The sequence below is a fragment of the Xiphophorus couchianus genome, chromosome 10 (assembly GCF_001444195.1).
Source record: "Xiphophorus couchianus chromosome 10, X_couchianus-1.0, whole genome shotgun sequence".
NCBI lineage: Eukaryota > Metazoa > Chordata > Actinopteri > Cyprinodontiformes > Poeciliidae > Xiphophorus > Xiphophorus couchianus.
Genome location: NC_040237.1, coordinates 6,944,263 through 6,966,435, shown reverse-complemented (window position 1 = coordinate 6,966,435; position 22,173 = coordinate 6,944,263). Strand labels below are relative to the sequence as shown.

The window sequence follows — 22,173 nt, the reverse complement described above, 5'->3', positions numbered from 1 at the left end:
GTATTAAAAATCGGTGCTGCGCTTTAAAGCAAAACACATATGGAAACACGTTTCTGCTACTTTTATTATAGTTTCAGAGACTCACAGCTCATGTTTACGTTTCTGGGGATTTTCTTTTAAGAAATAATTCCAAACTTGCTGTGGCTTGCTCCACCCTTTAGGTCTCTGTGCTGCATATGGTTGTTTTTGTCATGAAACTAAACCAACCACATGTTTTAAAGGGGTTCAAGCAGGCCATATTAAATGCAGATGTCAGTTAGGTTACAGTGAATATAGCCTTTATGTTCCTTCATTTCTGCTTCAAAGGTTATTTGGATGTAAAGCTGAGGATACATGAAACATAAATATCACTAATTAGGTTTCTCTACTTCACAATTTTAAATTGGAAGAAAAGAAAAATATTTGTAACATATCTGTTTAGATCAGAGCTCAGCCTCAGCAGAAAATATGTAACAGTTACATACTACATGTCCATGTTTTCAAAGAGTCTTGTGCATGAATGCATTCAGATGAGTATGCTAATCACTGATGGAAGTTTTCTTTTCTTTATTGTTTTGATGGTTGAGGAGTTATAATTCATGTAAATTAAGAGACATTCACAACAAGCCTTGCATTTCAAAGCCAATTGAAGGCAGTGTGACAGGTACTCTCATTTACAACCAGAGATGTGCTGAGAATTTGAATTGGGAGCAGAACTGGACCGTTTTCAACATAATCTGGCCTGTTTGGTGATCAGAAACTAAGAAATTCAAACGTTTCCAATCAGTGAAAGGACCATATTAAGCAGTATGTATCTGTTGTGAATGTGTTTGTGTCCTTTTCAGATTTTTACTGTGAAAAAAAAAAATCAGAACCATGACTCCTTGCCCTTATAGTTCACAGTACTTTGTCTGTAACAAAAGATCCAAATTAAATACATTGAACTTTGTGGTCATGTGACAGAACATAAAATAGTTCAAGGCATGTCAATGCTTTTTTTCCCTCAGAAATCAAGGACTGTATGTAAAACACTAACGTTGATCAAGTTCCATATACTGTACAGTGAGTAAAATAAGTATGGGTAATTGCAAACAAAGGCTACTGTACCAAATATTAACATTTATTTTCACAAGTGTTCAAATACTTATTTGCAGCAGTAACACACAAATGAGTTATTTAAAAAAACCATACATTGTGATTTCCGGATTTTTCCTTTTTTTTAAGAGTATGTCTCTCACAGTGGACATGGACCTAAGATGAAAATTTCAGACCCCTCCATGACTTCTAAGTGGGAGAACTTGCAAAGTCGCAGGGTGTTCAAATACTTGTTTTCCTCACTGTACTCATTTAAATTAAACCTGCAAATAGCAAACACTAAAAATTCTCTTTGCTCTAGCATTATGTTCGTATGAGCACACAAGCAAGCATGTAGGCATCATAATTGCATCTTTGGTGGTAAAGAGAAACTGCAGCGTGACTGCTGTCAACACAATGACACTTGTGGTACTCATATCAAGTCAAACGACATCCTTTCTCAAACAATTTGAGCCTAGCAACTTTATCAGGCGAGAAATATATTCAGTATTCATTAGGCTGTCTGTGCCTTCATTATGCCGTTATCTGCTAAGTGAAGCCTTATCTCTCTCTCTCCTTCAGAAAAGAGACTTATTTTCTATGCTGACAACGGTGAATGTGAAACTGGATCGGTTCTAATGCCGTTATGTCTGAAATGATACAAACTGTAATCTTGTCTATTTAAAGGACCCCGTGTCAGCTAAAGAGGATTTATTTTGCTCTGGGTAAACAAGTGAAGGAGCCAGACCGTCGTTCCTGTGGTTCCCCAACCTGACCATCGGCGGAGGAGAATCGAAGAGCAAAGATCCTGGCCGGAGGCCTGCACCTTGCTGGGCTCTCCCGGAGCATTGAGTGAATACCGAGTGGGCTTTTGGCACACTCCCCCACCACGTTACAAGGATTACTTATTTAAAGAGGGAAACAAAACAGCACAGCACGCTAGGCTCAACTCAGTGCAGTGTGAAAAGGCTATTGTCGAAACGTTAAATCAGTTTTCCTTTCCAGCTGAGTCGTTTCTTTGACACAGTGTTTGGACGATGGGTAAAGGCAGGAACAGATAGGAGCAGTGAAGCTGGTAACAGGATATGCTGATAGAGGAAGGCGGTTTGTAGGCTTCTCCACCCTGCTGTGGATATTAAAAAAAAAAGATTTCTTTATAAAGCACTCCAGTGAAGTGGCTAACTGAGGCAGAAGGACGTCTAGCATTAGAAAGATGTTAGAGGGTCTCTTTAGAGCTGAGTCACCGGCTCTCTTTTAAAAAGAAAAAAAAAATTACACTCCTTTGCTGAAGTGGCTCCCGCAGAGCAGCCTCACTACCTGCAGCCTCTGAAATATAAGATTACAAGTGAAGTTGCAGGACACTGACAAATGCCAAAAACGCTCCTGGGTGCAGCTTGACTGGCGGTGCAGGATACTGCTGGGGCACTTTCGCACACATATCAGAGCGCTGCTACATGACCTGAGTAACTAATATGAAGAAAGCGAGGGAGGGGAGCTGGCGGCGACACAAAGCGATGTTCTGACAAGGAAAAAAACAGGAAGGCAGAAGATTAAGGTTGGCAGGAAATGTTTGTGGTACTAAAACTTCCTGCAGATCTGATTAGCAGTGTCTCAGGCATCGTGTGGCGTGCTGTCATTTGTATCTTGTACCCTCAGTTCTCTGCTGGCAAATCATTCTTAAGATGCTCATCGTGCAATAGATTGATGAGTAGACCGAAAGTAATAAGCAGCTTCCTGGCACTTGATTCGCAGAGTTTATAGCGTATGTTTAGTTTACTTAAGCACAGTGAGAAGCAGGATGTTCGTATCTGGTTTACGCTTCATTAGAGATCAAGATTTGAAGTTTAATGCAAATTGGTTGGCTTTTTATGTCACATAAAGAGCACAGAGATATCTTGCTGTAGACAACGATGGGCTTATAAAGATCAACTATTAACAAACCTCTCCAAACTGAATAAATGTATTTTGATGATCAGCATCCAACATGCTTTAATTATACTCCAGGCACACTGACTCTTGATTGCATTTGTTTATGCAAATTAATAAAAGAACAAAACATTTTGCTATTTAAATTAGCGAGATGTGTCTTTCTTTTCTCATTGTCCTTTTGTATAAAAAATCTCTTTGTGTCAAGGTCGAGAGTGGAAACAAAAGCAAGTTTCGGCAGTTTTGACAAGCTTTCATATGTTGTAAGATCTGAAACTATAAAGATGCAACTAGAAACTAACTGATGACTGTCAATCTGCCGCGATTGGTGACCGGCACGTTGAAAATCAAAAAATGTTTCCTTTTACCGACCAAAGTCCAGAGGGTAGATGAATCAAAGTTGTCTATTATAATTTCAGTGAGGTATTTACAAATAAATCAGAAGTAGCAGAAAATAAGTTATTTAAAAGAGAACTGAGTCTTGGACTACAAGAGAGTGAAAGAGCAAGACTTTTTCTGAAGATAACAGGAATGCTAAATGTAGTACAGCAAATTTGTTCCTTTTGACTTCTATCATAGAAAAGACTTGATTTAGAAATTTTGGCAACAGTTTATGAAGCTCAGTCAAAGTAAGAATCTACCATTCTTAGGGAGTATAAAGAATAAGGACTGTATTTTTATTGATAAATAGACAGTTTAAAATGTGATCAGGTAATTTCTGTTTTGAAAATAGTAAAACCCTCTTTTGAGTTCCTTCATCTTCTTGTACCACAGTTCTTAAAGAGAAATCAGAAACAGGTCATAGCTTTACAGACATTGGAACATGGAATTTGATTGGAGTAAATCTAGATAAATGCAATATTTTGGAGTTAAGTTGTCACATCCAGCGTCAACCTTGGTATGAAGATGTGAAAACCCTCTTTTTTTATTGCAGTGTGAGTCCAGAGATTGATACTAGAAAATAGCAACTAAGAAAGGGCACACTTGTTTTTTGGGGGGCTGGCAGTACTGGAGGATGCAATGCATCATGTTATGCCACTTTTAACCCACACAGCTAAATACAAGGGCTCTTTTAAATTTTAAGACATAAAGAAGGTAGCTTTTCTGACATTTCTAGTGTTAGTTAACCTGACAAACAAATACATTTTAAAAAAACCTGTTTGAATTCAACCTTGTCAAACATATTACAATTAGGGATCAGTACAAAAAATACTTTTTAATAACCCACTGGATTTGCTTTCAGAGCACAGAAGACTTTTCATTCAAATCTTTTGTCTATCCTAATGAGAATTGTGCTTCACATTGTTGAATATCCCATCATCCTTTTAATGTTTGTTTTTGCCCCGAATGGAGTGTGACAACATAACCTTCTTTTTTCAATGTACCCTCGCTATTACTTTTTTGTCAATGACCAGTTTATGTTTTTCTACTCAACCTTACTTTATGGTGAAATAAGTCTAAAAGCATCAGTTTTTTATGTCCCTGGTTCTGTTCTATTATTTTCAAGTTTTGCAAAAAACTACACTGAGAAACTATTTTCAAAACATTTTACAGTTTAAGAATTTGGCTACCAATTATGATGTATGTATTGGCTTCTAAAGTTAACACATGATGTAACTTACCCATGATAACGTTTGGGTGGCTGGGTGATCCGCTGGTGTTTGCAATTAGCTCACCCTGGATTTGGTAAGCAGCCTGATCAAACAGGTCAAGATAGTCCTCCACTGGGTACCGATCATGCAAACCCTCACTGAGACGAATGATACCTGTAAAAAAAAAAAACATCAAGAAGGATTTATCTCAGTTTTTCTTGGCAGATGCAAATTTGTTTGCCATTTTATTCAGGATTCAAACTTGCGGAGACACAGGAATGCTGACAAAAAGCTGAGAGTATTTAGCTTTACTTGCTATGCTTTTGCTATGTTTCCCAAAGAACCTATGTTGAGTATGTGTGCCACTACCCTTTCACAAAAATGTGTTACTACTCATCACGATATAAGAAAAAATAGGTTACTATACTACCTAGCAGGATGACCATATATCAGACATATTAAGAGATACAGGAGCATGATTTTAAAGCAGTGTACTTAGTAAGACAAACATCCAAAGTTACTGAAGTGCTGAAGCTCCAAGGCGGAGCTTTGGGTAAAAAGGAGGTGCATTGTTTAATTAAGGCATGTTTGCTCAGTGCTGGTAATGGGAAGTGAACTACATCAGAAGGGACCTCGATAACTCTGGACTTGATAAGAATGTAATGAACCCCTTTTATTAGTTCTCGCAGTTCTAGTTGGTATTAATTTCTGCTGTGAGGACCAGTGCTTGGTTGCAACATAAGATGTGCTATTTATTCTTATCTCATATTCGTGATCAACTCTGAGCATTCTCAAATCTGACCTCAGTTTAGATTTTTCTTCTCCGTTTGTTAATGTTTCCAGTTAAAGGCCAGTGTCCAATTTATGCTTTTAAAGCAAAATGTGTTTTCCATCTGAGCTGCGGCTGGGCACAGAATAATTATAGTGATTAAAATTTACTATGCCATTGTAGTTGCTCGGTAAATGACTTTCCAGCATGTATGCAGGATTAGAAAAATGAGGTAAGTCAAACAGATGTTTCTTTTAATGACATGTTAGTCCTAAAGTCTCCAACAGCAAGTCAGTATCAATATTCATTTAGAAAATTCACATTTAAATCAGGTGCAACAGCTCTGATATGGATCTGCCATCCGTTTTCTTTTAGAATTTAAATTAAATGTCAAGCACTTGCGTTGTATTTCATGACTTCTGCTGAATAAAGAAGACACATTTGCTTAAGATTCAGGCTGCTCGTCTAAGAAAGCTATGTGGCACATATCACATCAGTTCACCATTTCTATGTATCAGTCTAGCAGTGCCCCAAGGGGGAACAAAATAAATAAATACAAAACAAGGCCATTTGAATTCAGAGTGTTCTCAGAGGATGCCTGAGGAGAAAAGTGCTGATTACCAGCACCTGCCCTAGAGTACATGTCTGGAAGGGATAAAGAGTAGGTGACAGAGAGCATGAACGCAAAAGGGAACGAAGTGGGACATTAACCTATCGCAGAAATACAGCTGCACCACTGCGAGCTCCAGAAAAACAACCATAAATAACTAATTTGAAGATAATCATCAATTCCAAACTAAACACATCATATTAAAGTAAGCACTGCTTGCAGAATAAACAATCTGGCAATTAGGTTCTTGGAATGTCAGAGGGATTAAGCTCAGAATCTGGATCAACTTCAAAGGAACTGCTTTGGCTGTAACAGGCAGTCATCTTTTGATATGTGTGATTACAATTTGGGAATGTTCTTTAAAGAAACAACTAGTACTGTTGGTTAGATGCTAATAAGAATAACACCAAAAAAACAGAGTGACAATGGAATCAATGCGATTCATATGCAGAGAAAATAAATTGTGCGTGTTAATTATAGCTGGAAGATAAAAATGACCTGGGTCCACTGTAAGAAGCAATCTTGGCAGCATAGTACTCACACTCACACTGTGAAAGAATAGCTGCTGATCTTCAGTGAAAATTGACTGCATGTTTTGTATAACCAACTTAATCTTAAGCCATTATCTAATCTTTGTTTGATTTTGCAATCAGAGGTGACTATAAAAGAGCACTTAACTGAGAGGGAGATCAGTGCCCTTCAGCTTCACTGCCCTCTTTTCATTTTCCTATAAGAAACATTCTTTAAAAATGCAAACATTATTAGCCCACACACACTGACTCACTCCACTAAAGTCTGTCTCCGGAGCTCCTGAAGCTTTCCATTATTCATAAGCTATAATGAGTGTTTCAGTTGGAATGGAATGAAAAATATACATGCATTAAGTATAGTATGATGTCTTGCCTCTTTTATTACACAAAAGATCTTTGCGACCTTAGAAATAATCAGGTCAAGGTCTTATCATAAATCACATCTAAAAAAATGTTTAGATGAGTGCAGAAAAGGAACTCAATTTTAAAACAATCAAAACTCAAAAATAACCCAAAATGTCCTTCTAAGGCAGCGGTTCCCAAAGATTTTCTGGGCCTCCCTATAGATTACAATAAAATCCCCCCCAAAAAGAAAAAGACAATCAACTGGGCACACACATCGTTCAACCAGACATAAACCTATGTACATATTTTGTTTTCAAACTCCATTGAAGTTTATTTCACACTTCAGGTTGCAACAAAACTACAAACCATCATTACAGTGAAACAATTTTGTGAAGCTGCTACCCCCGCGACCCGACCTCGGATAAGCGGAAGAAGATGGATGGATGGATGGATGCTTTTTTTTGTTTTGTTTTTTAATTTATCCATACCGCTTCTCGCGACCCGCCTTTATCCCTCCAATGGCACCGCGCATCCTCTAGGGGGCGTGCCCCACAGTTTGGGAACCACTGTTCTAAAGTAAACGTAGTGTCACTGCTAAGCAGTGTCCCATTATTGATTTCAATTTCTACACAGGTTTTAAAAAAAAGATTATGATTTTAAAATCTGCTACAATATTATTGCTTAATTATACCACTCCTGCAGTTTAAACTCCTTTTAGTAAAACAAATGGATATAAGTTTAAAGAACCATATTAAAAGTATTTTTCTAGTGCAAAAAAGTGCAAAAGATTTTTTTTAAAAAACCACTTTGCTGCATCTTGACTTTAAAGGGGCAGTATTATGTGTTTTCCAGTCACATAGTACAGTATACTAAAGTAACGATGTCTCTCGTCTCTCCAAGGGTTTTGTACAGCTGAATGACTGCTATGGGAGATTAAAGGATGCTCAATGCTTGAGATATTATTCCACAAAAAACTTTAAAAGTCTTAATATCTCTATCCCTGATCTTCCTAATGCTGTTTGTTCCTCAGTGTTCAGTTTATATTGAGATAAAAACATAAAGGTGAAACCTGAGAAACTAAGAATTTTCTTCTACTTCTTTTTTGAAAGCATGTCACAAAAAATCTCAATACACCGACGTTTGTGGTTGCTAAGCATAGAACAACGGACTGGTGTTGACCAGGCCAGTGCGGTACGGGATGGATTTATGGACCACTTTTGTAATGGAAAAAAACGGAATAGCGTACCAAAGTGGACAAACCAGTGTCAGTGGAAACGAGGCAATAAATGGCTAATGCGTAGTCACTACCTGATCTTGTTTGGCTTTGTAGATGCAGTAGGGGGTTTTGAGAAAACCATGCATTTAGCCTGAAAATGTGCGCTATAGTCTTTCCTCTACAACTCTACGGGGTGAACAGAAGTGTGTGAGCAGCGGATGATTGAAAGTGCTAAGTTCTGATTGTTTTTTTTTCTGACTGGGAGAAGTGTGTTTCTCCAAGTTTTTTAAGCTCACAGGGAGAAGGCGGTGGAGATTAATATTTTTCACAAATTATCAATCTCTTCTTATACTGTCAGGACATAGTGACAATTTTAGCAAATATGTAAAAAGTATATTTTTATAAAGTTTACCTACTGTAGCTTTAAATCTCTTCTATGATGGTGCAGTATTGCTTTTAACATCACAGATGCCTTTGCAGCAGAATAAAAACAGAACACGATGGCACCACACTTTCCGACAACAGAACTGACATGCGACCAGATGTCTGCTGTGAGGCAGCTCTTACTCCTCGACGCTCTGTGTTTGTCTCTTTGTTAGAGTGAATGACGTGTTTGCCACCTGTTCAAACTCAGCAGATTGCCAAGTCAGAGCAGTGGCATCAGTAGGTTACTCATGTTTCAGAATTCTGACAAAAACAAGCCAATTATTGACTCATAATGTTTAACTTTCAACAACTTAAATGAGGAAATATTTCCATTAAATCTCACTCTGACATGTTCCGTGTAAGATATATTTATGTAACAGTGGTATTATTAAATAAATAATTTGATGTCTAATTAGAAAATGCATTATTGCACAATTAGCTGTTTAAATAAGACAGAAATACACATGGGGATGGAAATTAGAATGAACTAAAGATGCAAAATAAGCAACCACTAAATGCTGAGATAAGAAATGTGTTGAAGAGGCAGGATGTAAGAAATGAGTGCAACAGTGAGTGCTGAAGTAGTGCAAATGCAGGGTCAGTTGGTTGTGTGGCTTCAAAGCATGCCAAGGCTTCACACTGAATATGTTTTTGACATATTCAGATGTCATGGTTTCAACGACAGTCACCTATCTATGTTCAAGGGAAATGTAGCATAAGTCTAGATTAATCTAAATTCATCTAAAGTCTTCAGGGTGAAGCTTTAACTTCACTCTGAAGTTAAAGTATATAAATATGTATATATACACACATTATATATACATATATACTGTATATATATATCATGGAGGGTGAGTGATACCACAAAGTGATACAGGCGTAAATAATGGAGGGAGGAGAGAGATGCACGTTTTCTAGCTGGAAACACATGAGTTTGTGTCAGCTAAAGATGAAAATGTCTAGGTTCGTTGTTTCCTCTATGCTGGTGAATTACTGCTATTGTACCACCCTTAAAAATAGGGGAGACAGAATAACCAGTGTGATTTTCTGTACTTTGCTCACGCAGCAGTTTAATGCAATGAGGAGAGAGCACAAATGTCCCCCGGTGGAGGATAAAGCCACTACCAGTCTTTCCCAAAACAGGCTTACTAGCTGAGTGCATATATAGAGGTCACAATTTCCTTGAATGAAATGACACAAACATAAATACAACGTGAAAAATAACTTTTCAACAATTGGTTTTCTGTATTTCTATTATTTTTAGGCTTTTTTGAACTAATATATATTAATATTCATTGATGTATATTGTCAATGAACGTTGATATAAGATTTAAAATTGTTACTGTTAATTTTAAATCATTTGTTTTTATTGTCAACTCTTGTAGTATGAAACAATTTAGAACGATTTTGTATACTGCACTGCAAAACTGATAGAGCAAGTTTCACAAGGTGTTCTTTTGAGATTTGTTTTAGTGTGCTTTCATTTACTTCATAAAATCAGTTTACAGGTGTTGCAAAAGTAGAAAGCTGCATCTAAAATGCAAGAGGTGCTCCATCAAACTACAAAAGCTGGACTTCTGTGCAAAACCAGTGAGCAGGGGAGAGTTGAAGAAGTTGGTCGGACAGGATGTAGTGGCAGAAATACTGCCCATAAACACAGTTAACTCTCGCATGTTGTCATTTTTATTTTGAGGCAGCGGCGCCTGTTGTTGGCAGCTTCTGAAAATAATTAACAAACTTGTAACATAACTTAGTCACTTTAAATCAAGTAATCGGAAAAGCAACTAAGTTAGGTTTTCAAGGAGTAATCAGAAATCATAAATCAAGTTACTTTTTCGAGGTATACATGTCACTACTGTGTGGAAGTAACTATAACTTTTGCAGTACACAAATATGTGTGTATTCTTGAAAGAAAGCCAAAATTCCCAGCTGCAGATTGCCACAAGCCATTTAGAGGACATTACATGCATTTTAAAGAAGGTGCTCTGATTAAGTGACAATAAATTTGTGTTAACAGGGCCTCTCCATCCAATCTGACTGATTTTGAGCTATGTAAACAAGAAGGAGAAAAATTCTCCAGATGTGAAAGGTAATTCTATAACGTATTAGATCACAAATGAAGATCATCTTTAAGTATCCAATTATGTACTACTTTGTGCAACTTTTGGATATTAAAAAAAAATGTTGAGATCTCTCTTCCTCTCCTGAGGCATGGGTCTGTTGATGTGAAAGAGCTATAAAGATATGTACATCGCACCTCCAAAGATTTGATCAGATCACACCAGTAGAGCTGCTACTGGTGTTTGCCACAGGAAGCTTTACTCACCAAACCTCTTCCGGGTCCACCAGTGTGGCTCTTTGAAAGTGGTGAACTTTACATCTGGGTGTAACCGCAATCTGTCGTACAGGTCTGTTGTGCCACACTTTGGTTGACCAATAATGTAAAAATAGGGGAGGCACCGCATGCGGTAGAGTGTCCTGTTGCGATGTAACAGATGGTGATGGAAAGTGCTCCTCAGGTGCTGGAAAACTGTCCGGAAGCGCCTGGAATAGCGTCCGTACAAATTTGTCTTATATGGATCTGTGGTAATATTCCCAGTGAATTCCTCATACCAGCAGGGGTTCTTGATACCAGGCAGGAAGTTGGGTGGGATGACAGAAAACATCTGAAAAGGCAAACGGGGAAAAAAAAATACGTCAAGTCATCCTACTTTAAAAAACGATCTCAAACAAGATTTCTGTTACACTGCACAGCAGAGGACTAACACATTCTAACACTCTAAAGGAAGAGGTTTCTTAAACATTTTTAGTATGCTGGATGCTCTCTGGAGAAAGAAGAGATCGTAACAGGTTAGTTCACAATACTACAGCTACTAGAAAAGCACAGATTTTAAAATGCATTTACAATCTCTGATGCAAATCCATCCCTTTTCTATATTCGCCTAATGCTTGCAAGGACCCAACCAGCTGGTGCCTATCTGCGGCAGTGAGCAAGGGAATCAAGGTACAACCTGGACCACCGTGTCATTTTAAAGTGGCCAATTACCATGAGTACCATGTACTCTAGTTTCCTTTTTGGAAACTAGAGTACATAGGGAAGAATCTGCACATGCATGGCGACAACATCACAGAGTAACACATAAAGGCAGATGGCTTTGATTTAAATCCAGGAAATTCTTGCTTAAAGCAATTCTGCAAAATTAGTGCTCATCCACCGTACAGTCTCTGAATGCAACTATGGATGAAAATGGTTTTATCTGCTGACATGCGTGAAGAAGAACTACCAATTGTATAACTCATTAATTGATTTTATGAAGTAAATGAAAGCACACTAAAACAAATCTCAAAAGAAACAGTGATTTCTTTCTAAGAGTGATTGGTTTGTCTAACCATTCCTCGATGCTTTTCGTCCCCACACTGAAACTCTTCAACCTGCAAAATTTTACATTTAGTCAGAAAAACTTACCTATTGAGTAAAACTTTTATAATTATCAAATCATTTAACTCAAAGTAATAAGGATTATGGTGATTTTGCTTGGTGCTCAAACTTTTCTATTCACTTGTATGAACACAGCTGCCTGAAACCAAAACAAGTCATAATAAATTTCAAATTAAATCAGCTACACCAACCATGAACCAAACGAAGTGCAGCAGATACTGAGTGTAGCAGAAAGCTATTTTAAGTACAAATTAGAAAGCCCATAACAAGTAAACAATCCTATAAAGAAACCTATATTTTTTACTGAGTCTGGTCAGCTGCTCATTCAGGTTGCTATACAACAGAGCGCTTCAGCATGTTTTCTATTTAAAAGTGCAAAAACAGCAGCAATAGGTTGTTTTCCAAAATACCTTGTAATTTCCATGTAAATCGTCATGTTGTTCTGTCAGAAATTATGTGAAACGTCTTTAAAATTGTTCCCACCATGTTCGTTTTTTTACTATTCTAAGATACAGTTCATTTTGGAGTAAAGCTAAAACATTGGGAGTAAAAGAGAGGTAGCACATTTGAAACAACCCCTTTCACTGGGATTTCTAAACCTTTTTTGTTGTTGCTAAAAAATATCAATGAACCATGCAATTAGGACTTACTCAGCAGCTTGAGGGACACAGCTATATTAAGGATAATTAATGCAGAAACCATCCACTGATGGGCTTATTGATCATCCGATGACCACACTCTCTTATTCATTAAACTTTTCAATTTTTAAAAAAAGTGCTTCGTCACAAAAGCCTCAGCACAGTCCAATATAATTAAAACTAACAATTACTTGAATCAGGCTGTGATTTGAATTGCACAACAATGAGGATGTTCAGGTTGCTAAAATACCATGGGACTTTGAATACAATAGAATAGAATAGAAGTACTTTATTCAACCCAGCAGGGAAATTACTTCGCAGTTACAGCATAGAGACAAGTCACAATAACAACTACCACTGAGTAGTAGAAAATGCTGTTAATATAAAAAGCAACTTAAGAGCAGTCCTTGCAAAGATTAAAAAAAAAAATGCAGATATGTATATGTAAATATATGTACAGCAAGTGTGCCATAGTGCAGTTGTGCAAAATCGGACTGATTAGTGCAGAACAATGATTTAGCTTTTATTGTACAGTGAGATGGCATGTGGCAGGAAGGATTTCCTGTATCTGTCCCTACGACAGCGGAGCTGGAGCAGTCTATGTGAGAAGGTGCTCCGCTGTCTGTCCACTATGTGGTGGAGAGGGTGCTGTTTATTGTCCATAATAGACAGAACCTTCTTCAGTGTCCTCCTCTCCACCACAGTTTCCAGGGACTCCAGCTTTAGTCCCAGTACAGAGCCAGCTTTCCTGATGATTTTGTCTAGTCTATTAGAGTCGCTGGCTCTGATGCTGCTTCCCCAACACACAGAAGCAAAGAAGATGGCACTGGCAACAACACTGTGATAAAAGGTCTCCAACATCTTGCTGCACACTTTGAAGGATCAAAGTGTGCAGCAAGACGTTTGTGCATCCCCTTGTGAGAGAATAACAGAATCATTAGAGACCTGTGAGACATTAAGTGTTAATCAGGATTTTCAGAACAAGTATATCTTTTATGTAAATCGAAGTAGATACTGTGGAAGTGTAGCTGTTCTCCAGATGTTTTTACAACTATAAACTTATTTTGATCATTTAGGATAAATCAATCACAACCTTTGTGTATTCCCGTACATTAAAGCTGGACTTGTTTTGCTCATAAGTTTTCTACAAGTTTATTCTAAATTCAGGCTTTATGTAGATGAAATTATACCAAAACATAACTACTTTTCAACCTCAATTAGGTATCGAGAGACACCTTCTTGTACTTATTAACTTTCACTTTTCACGGTTTGACTACTGCAAACTACATCACTTAATCTCACACTATGCTTTGCAGACTCTTTCACTCACCAGGAGTTGGTTAAATATGAAAATGAAAGCTAACCGTCGCATTTGCTGTCTAAATAATTAGGGTTAGTATTTCCACTTGGAGGTATTCATAGACCAATGAAATTTTATTCCTAAATGATCAGTTAATCCTTAGTGTGAAATAAAATAAACCAATCTACCAAGTCTTGACACAACAGAACATTGTAAATTCCACCTATTGACATCCATTATACATAAACTTTATTTAATATAACTAGCTATTTACGTTTTGGAATAATCCTTTCAGCATGCCTGTCAGTGGAGAATTTTTGGTCAAATTAAACTTAGAACAGAAATACAGTATCCAGCAAATGGTTTATCTTTACTCACATGTGGATCGCTCCTCATCAGTGCTTTACGGTCAGGACATTGTCTTTGGGTCCGAAACTCCACCTTGGATTTGATGGATTTCACCACCAGTTTTATATGTGCATAGTCCCCCACTGAAGAGAGGTTAAAGGCAAAGGGTCCAGGACTGACCAAGCTGTTGAGGTGGTAAGGGGACGGCGTAAGGAGAAGGCCCTTCTTGTCCCCTGTCAAAACATATGATGCCATTATGAGAAACATGATGGCTAGGACGAACAGGAAGCCGTACAGGCGGATCTTGCATCCAACAGTGCTTGAGCGTCTCGTTAGATCGCGTTTCACTTCGAGAACCGCAAACAAGTTCATAGGCGTGTTGTCCACCTGCAGGAGCAGCGGCCTCTTGCGGTAATCATCCACAGTGGAGCCAAGCAGGCTGTACTTGTAGTCCATCTGTGTCATGGTGTCCAGAGCAACTATGCCCAGTGTTAGAGCTCAACGACATAAGCAGCAGCCGTTCTTATGCCACAGTTTGGAATGGGAAAATGTCCATAAACTGATATCCATGGTGGTTGGTGGAGATTCGCCCATCTCCTCTACGTACACCTGCAAAATAAAAATAGAAGAAGCTTAACTGAGAGACAAAACCAAATGACATAGCAAAAATTATTACACTAAGTGCAGAAACGGAATTACAAGATTCCCATTTAAAAGGAAATTGAGTTACTCTAAATAATGGTTGAGTGTGCAATATAGTGTCACTCTCAGTGTTCAGTACAAAAACTAAGAGATGTGAGTTTGAAACAAAACAATTGACTTCCTCTTGGTACTGCACAGCACAGCCTCACGGCTCTACCCACCCATCCTCTCTGAGCATCAAAGTCACAATATGGAGGCAGTGATAAGGACAAACTTCTTATGGATAAATTCAAACTGTGAACTACAAGGCTGCATGTTGGACTCTCACAGCGAGGGACAAAAATATCACAGATATGCAGCCTGACCTGCAGAAGGGATTTATATTATCAGAAAATAGTTTCTTCTCTATGAACTCACAGAGAAGAACTGCCACACAGAGATAAAAAAGGAGGGCCAGAGTTGAAAGGATGAAAGTATTGAGAATTTTGATAATAATGTTCTTGCGGTACCACATGACCATTTATCCTTGAGCCTTTGATTTGTGTCTGAAGCTGAGGTCACATGGCTTGGTGTAAATAGAATATAGCATGACGATAAAAAGCACATGTCTAGCACATGTTTCAAAAGCTACAACAGCCCTGCTTCCTCTGGCGATGTTTCATGCACTTGCAGCTGCATGTACTGTATATCTCCATGTTGCTGATGTACGACACACCTACAGCCTACTCCGGCATGCTTATATCATCAGAGACAAGCAGAGTGGAAGTGAGTCATCAATCCTTCTCACAGCTGCTGATATTGTCTGCTGCCCCCCACCACTACCCAGCTCTCACACCTTCAGCACAGATCTGTAGTGCTTGTGGCACAGCTGATAACAGAACAGAACTGGAGATTTCAGCCTCTTTATTCAAGCGGTGTCATTTACCCCCAGCTGAGCCGTCGGCTCCACCCTGCAGAACCAGTCCCTCTGGGAGAGAGGTGTAGACATACGAGCTTGGCTCTGTAAAAACCAATGCTGTGGTACGACAGCATGCTCAAACGGTAAACCGCCTGCACTTTTGTCGTGCTTTATCAAACCTAGAGAACACCAAAGCGCTCCACACTACATTCAGTCATTCACATGTCGTTGATAGCAAGATACATTATAGACACAAGGACAAAACATGGACTTGAACCGACAACCCGCCGGTTACAGGATGAACCCCTATCATTGTCTCCACTGTCGCTCCATAATGCCTAGACCATGACATACTGACTCCCAAATCATGATTTATGGAGGTACAAGACCTTCTAAACTAAGACAATATGGACACTTTTTTTTAAAACTTTAAATCTTTACATCTGTTTATGCACATTTCAAGCCTGGCCATAGAGATGGGTGTAGCAATGACATTTGATTATTAAAAAAAAGGGCAAGCAAGCAACCTACTACAGCAGAAACATCATGATCACAGGCTGTAGGGTTCATTCTAAGTACTGGTGTTCTATGCTTTTGCTCATTTGAATTGAATTTGTTTCCTTGCTTTTCTACAGAAAACCTGTTTTTATGTGGTGAGGCTCTAACGGTTGCTGGTTTATAGAGATGAGTTCTCGAGAAACCAGCAACAGTTTCTAGAGGTTTCTTCAGTAGATATCTGCTACCAAATATATCTCATAACTGCAGGTGCAGATATGAGATATCAGCTACTGAAGTGACAACACTAAAAGCTTGTAAGATGAGCTAATATTTTTATTGGTAAATTCAGATAAGGTAGGCAAATTCAGGAAAAGAAGATCTCTACTGGTTAAAGATAAGGTAAACATGCATACCAATCACATTCCAGGCTACGCAGGTTATACATCAAAGCAATGTCCAACACAGGGTCTGAAATAGTCAAAACCTGTTGGCTAAAGAAAGATGTTAAACATTTAAAAAGCTCCTCTAGAACAAAATTTTCATCAAGTTTTTTAATCTACTGTTGAATACTTGTCAATTTCAATAAGTAGAAATAATTCATTTCCCATCAAAAGGGATTGTAAATTGCACTGAAAGCTTGACCATGCATTAAAATGTAATGAGCAGGAAATTAAGGACTGGTTGTGAATTTCCAGTTTTCAAATAGTCGTGACTTTATGATTTTATAAATTATGTAATGTCTACCAGTACAATGCATTTATTGTGTCTTCTTGGTTTATTAGCCTGTAAAGCTGGGGAGTAGAAGTTATTGAGAAATGACAAAATGCTCCAAAATTAGAAATCCTATAGCCACTATTGTTTTAGCTCTTAGTACTTAAAAATGCTGGAGTGAGTGGGATTCCTTTCCTCTTCAATTTCTACGAGGGAAGTAATAGGTAAGTGAAGGTAAAACACAGAAAGACAGCAAGGAAAGTCAAAAATACCAGACAGATGGAGGGAAGACAGAAAGAAAACAGAGGGGTGAGCTGTGTCATTGATGAGAGAATATCATTCTCAGGGGAAGACGCATCTAAATCCATCAGTCTGCTAACTCCGGCAGCAGGCCACTGGAAGGTTGACAGATCTGCCATATTCATACAGCAAATATGTCGCAACTGTCTATCAAACCTGATAAAATGGTTTAACGCAATCATAAACATGCCCAGGGGCCTGCGAACACAAAAAGAAGAAAAGGTTGGATATGTGACCTTTTCAGCTGACAAATCTTCTGACCTATAACCATGTTAGTGTAGAGTTACGCATTTCATAAGCAGATACCTAATTTATTTCTGGTCAGATAACTGCCAACATGGTTGTTAAACAATCATTGTATTTGTGAGTTACTGAAACTTATCAGTTCTTAATTGTGTCTTTTCTTTTCAGGTGGTTGAAGCGTGGATCATTAAGGACAGAAAAAAAGTGCAGATTTGAATTTTTGTTATATAGTTTGTTGACTGCGTTATATGAAATTATTATGTTGATTGCAATGCGCTTTCACACGAAAACCAAAAAATATTGCTGTGCTTCGAGTTATATTTAAATATGTTTTGATGAGCCCCACTGTGTTGTTAACATCATGCAAATTGTAATTAGGAAAAGTTGTCATAATTTGAAGGTAACATTTGACATAACATTTTGAAAACAGTGAGGTAACATTGCAACTCAAATTACTGACTGCAGATAAATAATAAGAGTATAATAGCAAGTAATAACAGACACTGACATAAATTGTCAAGAATATTTTTTTTATACATGTAAGGAGATAGGAAGAAAATAAAATCTTATTTATGAGATTTGTAAGTGAAGAGCAGAATAATTTGACTTCAAAGATGAAAAGAATTAGTGTGTACTGATAATAAGTATGATTAACTACAAATACACAGACAACACAGAGTGGTAATGGGATGTTTCCTGCGCTGATGGCTTCCTCCCTATGAAAATGGAACTGGCCACGGCCTAAACAAATAATCAGAGACAGACCTCTCTACAATGTCTGTCCTGCCATTCAGCAACAGAACAATCAAACACACAATCAGGCAGATTTGTTTAGATCTGTCATCTACTCTAATCCAACTCCCCAACCCCATTTACAGAAAAAAACAGCCACTTTCTCAACCCATCAGTTTCTGCGAATTGCTTTGTTTTTGTACCATTCTCTTTTTGCTCAATAATTATTTCCTTTGTGTGTCATTGTCCATTTAAGATGCTTGTGTGAAGAGCTGCATTGCCGACCAAACAAAATATTTTTTATGTATCTTCTGACGAATACCAGTCAATTGTTATCAACCATTAAATCACTCGCTGAAGCAAATGAAATTTTAGACAAACTTTATTACAGCTTTTGTCAAGCCGTAAAAATGAAATGCAGCGTGTTGTTGATTGTGTGGATTGAAACAGGAATAAAAATAGATTTATACTGAAATATGTGCATATTGGTTTGTTGTTCTCAGTATTGCCAAGGGCTGTCTATCGTAAATGTTCTCAGACAGTGACAGGAGTACTTCTCAAGCCTTTAATTTCTCAAAGCACAGCAGGGAAATAATTTCACCTGCAGAAAAGTCTGTGTGGCGTAGAGCCCAAGAGAAATAGGTCAAGTTAAAATTCAAGTATACAAGATTCAGTGGGTTCCAAAATCAATGCTATATATCATAGGTGTCAAACTCTGGCCCGCGGGCCAAATTTGGCCCGCAGTGTAATTATATTTCGCCCGCGAGGCAATTTCAAATTAATATTAGAACCGGCCCGCCGGTATTATACGATGGCAACGCTGTGACGCCGCATGCACCGCTTATACTACAAATCCCATAATGCTCTGCTGTTTTTTTGGCACGTCAATCAGGACAGAGGCAGACACGCATCCTCCTCTGTGTCAGTAGCACTTATGGTAGCGGACATGGATGTATTAGGAAGGTGGTGATCAGTCTTCTTGCGCACTCCTTGGGTTGAAAGCCCCGGCGCACCCCGCATCCCCGTGCCTCTCCCCAAAACCACACTGCGACCTCAAACTACAGCTGTCACTGTGTTACCCTACCAAAAAATGGCAAAAGGAAAGACAGAAAATAGAACTTTTCTGGACAGGTGGGAGACAGAATATCTGTTTACATACTGTATGTATGTGAGCAACTTTTCTTCCCAATGAAGATGACGAAAACGTCTCACAGGAGGCGTCTGACTGATGAACATCTTTGTTCGGTAATGAAGGTTTCCTCAGCTCAAACCCTGAGCCCCCACATTGATGAACTGGCATCCAAGAGAAGATGCCAGGTATCTGGCTTGGCCGCATCAGAGCAGATCAGTGTGTCGCAAAATGAGCAATAAATAAGTTTTCTATGCACCTTTTCTTGTTACTCCATGGCCTGAATGGTTTATTCATAGTTTATTTAATGATTTATTCATAGTTGTTATGTTATTTTATTTTAAAATTTACTAGTCTGTGTACGAAGCTAATTTTGACATTTACCTCAGAAAGGAGGCATTCAATTTTTATTTAAATTTTATTTAATATGCCATTTATATGTTTTATTATTATTTTTAGCAACTCAATTTTGCACGCCTGCAGTTTTAAGTTATATAAGCCTTGCTTGTTCAATATTTATTGTTAAATCAAAACTTGTTTGGGTCCATATTAAAAGATTCATTTGTTCAACCATGACCCGCGGCTTTGTTCAATTTAAAATTTTGGCCCACTGTGTATTTGAGTTTGACACCCCTGCTATTTATATACTAGCCATTCCAATGTACTGTAATCATATAGTCAGACTCAAATTAAATCATTTTAATTTTTACAAAGCTCTTAATGTAGTCCAGCAGATTACATCAAACCGTTGATTTCGCAGCAATCCACAATTCTGATCAAGCACATGGTGATAGTGGAAAGAAATTTCCTTTTTAATCCTTTTAAACATTTACCTGGTTCAGCAGGAGCAGCCATCTGCATAGACTAAGGTTTGAGAGTGACACAGAAAAAAAACACCACAAAGACACTGCTTCAGGATTAGTCTTGCAACTTAATTGCATTGAGACAGGAGCACAAAGAGACACAACTCTAATTCACAAAGTCCATTCATGGAAAATGAAGACAAAGCGAGTGCACATAGTTAGTTCCATCACCAGGTTTGTAGGCTTTATAAGGAAATGTCTCTTTGACAAAAACATTTTTGTCATAAACCACTCGTCTTTGAGTGAGTCAACACATCACAAGTAAAGTCGGTGGCACCCTGCACAGCTTTCAGTTTTCAAAAAAGCAAGAATGTGAACCATCTGCAAAAGATAAGGGAAGAGACTATTCATCACAGAAGCACTGAACCAGCACAACACAATGAGTACACAAGGTTACTGTAATATGACATTAAATTATTTTTTTACTGGAAAATCCCTTTGTGGTTGTTCCATTTTCAGAGGAAATCGCAAGTTGACTCATTTTTGCAAGTTACTGCAGTCTGCAGTAGTACTTGTGGGTTTCTTCATGAGGACCTAAGGCAGGAGATTTTCTTAAATGTCAGTTCGTCTTTTGTTATTGGGTGCTGTTTACATTGCGCATCAATCAAAATCACACTTAGATGTAGAGACTACGTCATGTACTGGGAGGTTGAGTTTTTGGGGGGGGTTTTTTGACAGAGTGAGTATTCACAAAAGCCAAATCAAATCTGATCTTTGTTTTCACAGAAAGTCAAAGTTACTGATTTAAAACATCACTGGCAATTTAGTCTTGTCTTTTGTTATATCACATAAGTGAAAGATTAAGAAGAAAGATAGAGCTACCTGTTTTGGGTGACGTTAGTAGAAAAACAAACAGTTCCAAGGTTACATGGACATGAAAGTAGCAGAAAAGTCTGAGAGGGAGGATGGGAAAGGAAAAACTTGAGATTTTATGAGAAACATACAATCAATGGATTCCCCCAGGACAGCTGTCTTGGAAAAACTGTCAAACACTTCTCCAAGATGTTTCATCTATCTGTTGATATTCAGGGGATTATCTTGTCTACCAAACAAGCCACTGGGGACCAATTACAAGTGCTCCAAAGAAAACAAGCAAAACCTGAACGATAGTAGCTTCAGCTAATGACTCGGGAGCTGAATATTTGTACTCAGCTCCCGTTATGGCTTCTTTTCCAACAAAATAGCTGACTAAAAACTTCCAAGTAAGTTGAGTGTGTACTTTTAGTGTCCGCTCCCTCTTGCTCATCCACTTTGGACTGCCATGACCTCTTTAACATTTTCGCAAGAAGGGAAGCATGGTGCTGGTTCTCAGCCACCAAAGACACAGAAAATACTGTCAGGGCAAGAATGCGGTGGAGAGCGGTCAGAAAGAGGAACAAAAAGGCAGGAGGGGAAAAGAGGGAGGGCGCTACTGTGTCCGCAGGAAAAGAAATGCTTTTCCAACAGGCTGCTTTCAGTAATTAAAGTTCAGCACGAGGCCAGCAGAAGAAAGGCTCAGCCGTGAAACAGTTTATATTCATGATTGGTTAAACAGAGCTGGAGATAAACATGTACAAAGAGAAATAACACAATATTCACTTCACACCAGGCAATTTTATTTTGCAAGGTGCATCCAAAAACAAAGCAGAACTCTTATGTTTAAATCATGAGCAACTCCTTATGGACATGTGCAGTTAGTCTAATTATTTATTTGGATTTTTCAGGCTTATTATTTTAGTGTAAATTAAATCAGCTGTAACCAGATCAAAAGGGATTTCTGGCTACCTTCATAATAAGATTAGTTGAACAGCTAAAAACAAAAAGCTTTACCAACATAGAAACACCAACAAAAAGATAGTGGCAACCTAACAAAAGCTTTCCTGTTGACTCACTTCACATAAGTTCCCATCAGGTTTTATACAGGGGGTTGCAAATGTTTTCAAACACACTATGGCATGTCACAACCAGATTGTTTTCAGTATTTTG

The 22,173-nt window shown here is 38.1% G+C and overlaps 1 protein-coding gene across 1 annotated transcript in view; it reads right to left on the bottom strand.

Annotated features, from left to right (window-relative positions):
• Window positions 1–22,173, bottom strand: part of chst15 (carbohydrate sulfotransferase 15) — a 41,429-nt gene that overhangs the window by 4,421 nt on the left and 14,835 nt on the right. Inside the window, exons 2-4 of the mRNA XM_028030031.1 lie at window positions 14,223–14,801; window positions 10,794–11,133; window positions 4,602–4,745 (exon numbers count right to left, since the gene is read on the bottom strand). Of these exons, the coding sequence (XP_027885832.1) occupies window positions 4,602–4,745; window positions 10,794–11,133; window positions 14,223–14,657 (919 nt within the window). The 5' untranslated portion in view covers window positions 14,658–14,801. The remainder of the gene's footprint in view (window positions 1–4,601; window positions 4,746–10,793; window positions 11,134–14,222; window positions 14,802–22,173) is intronic.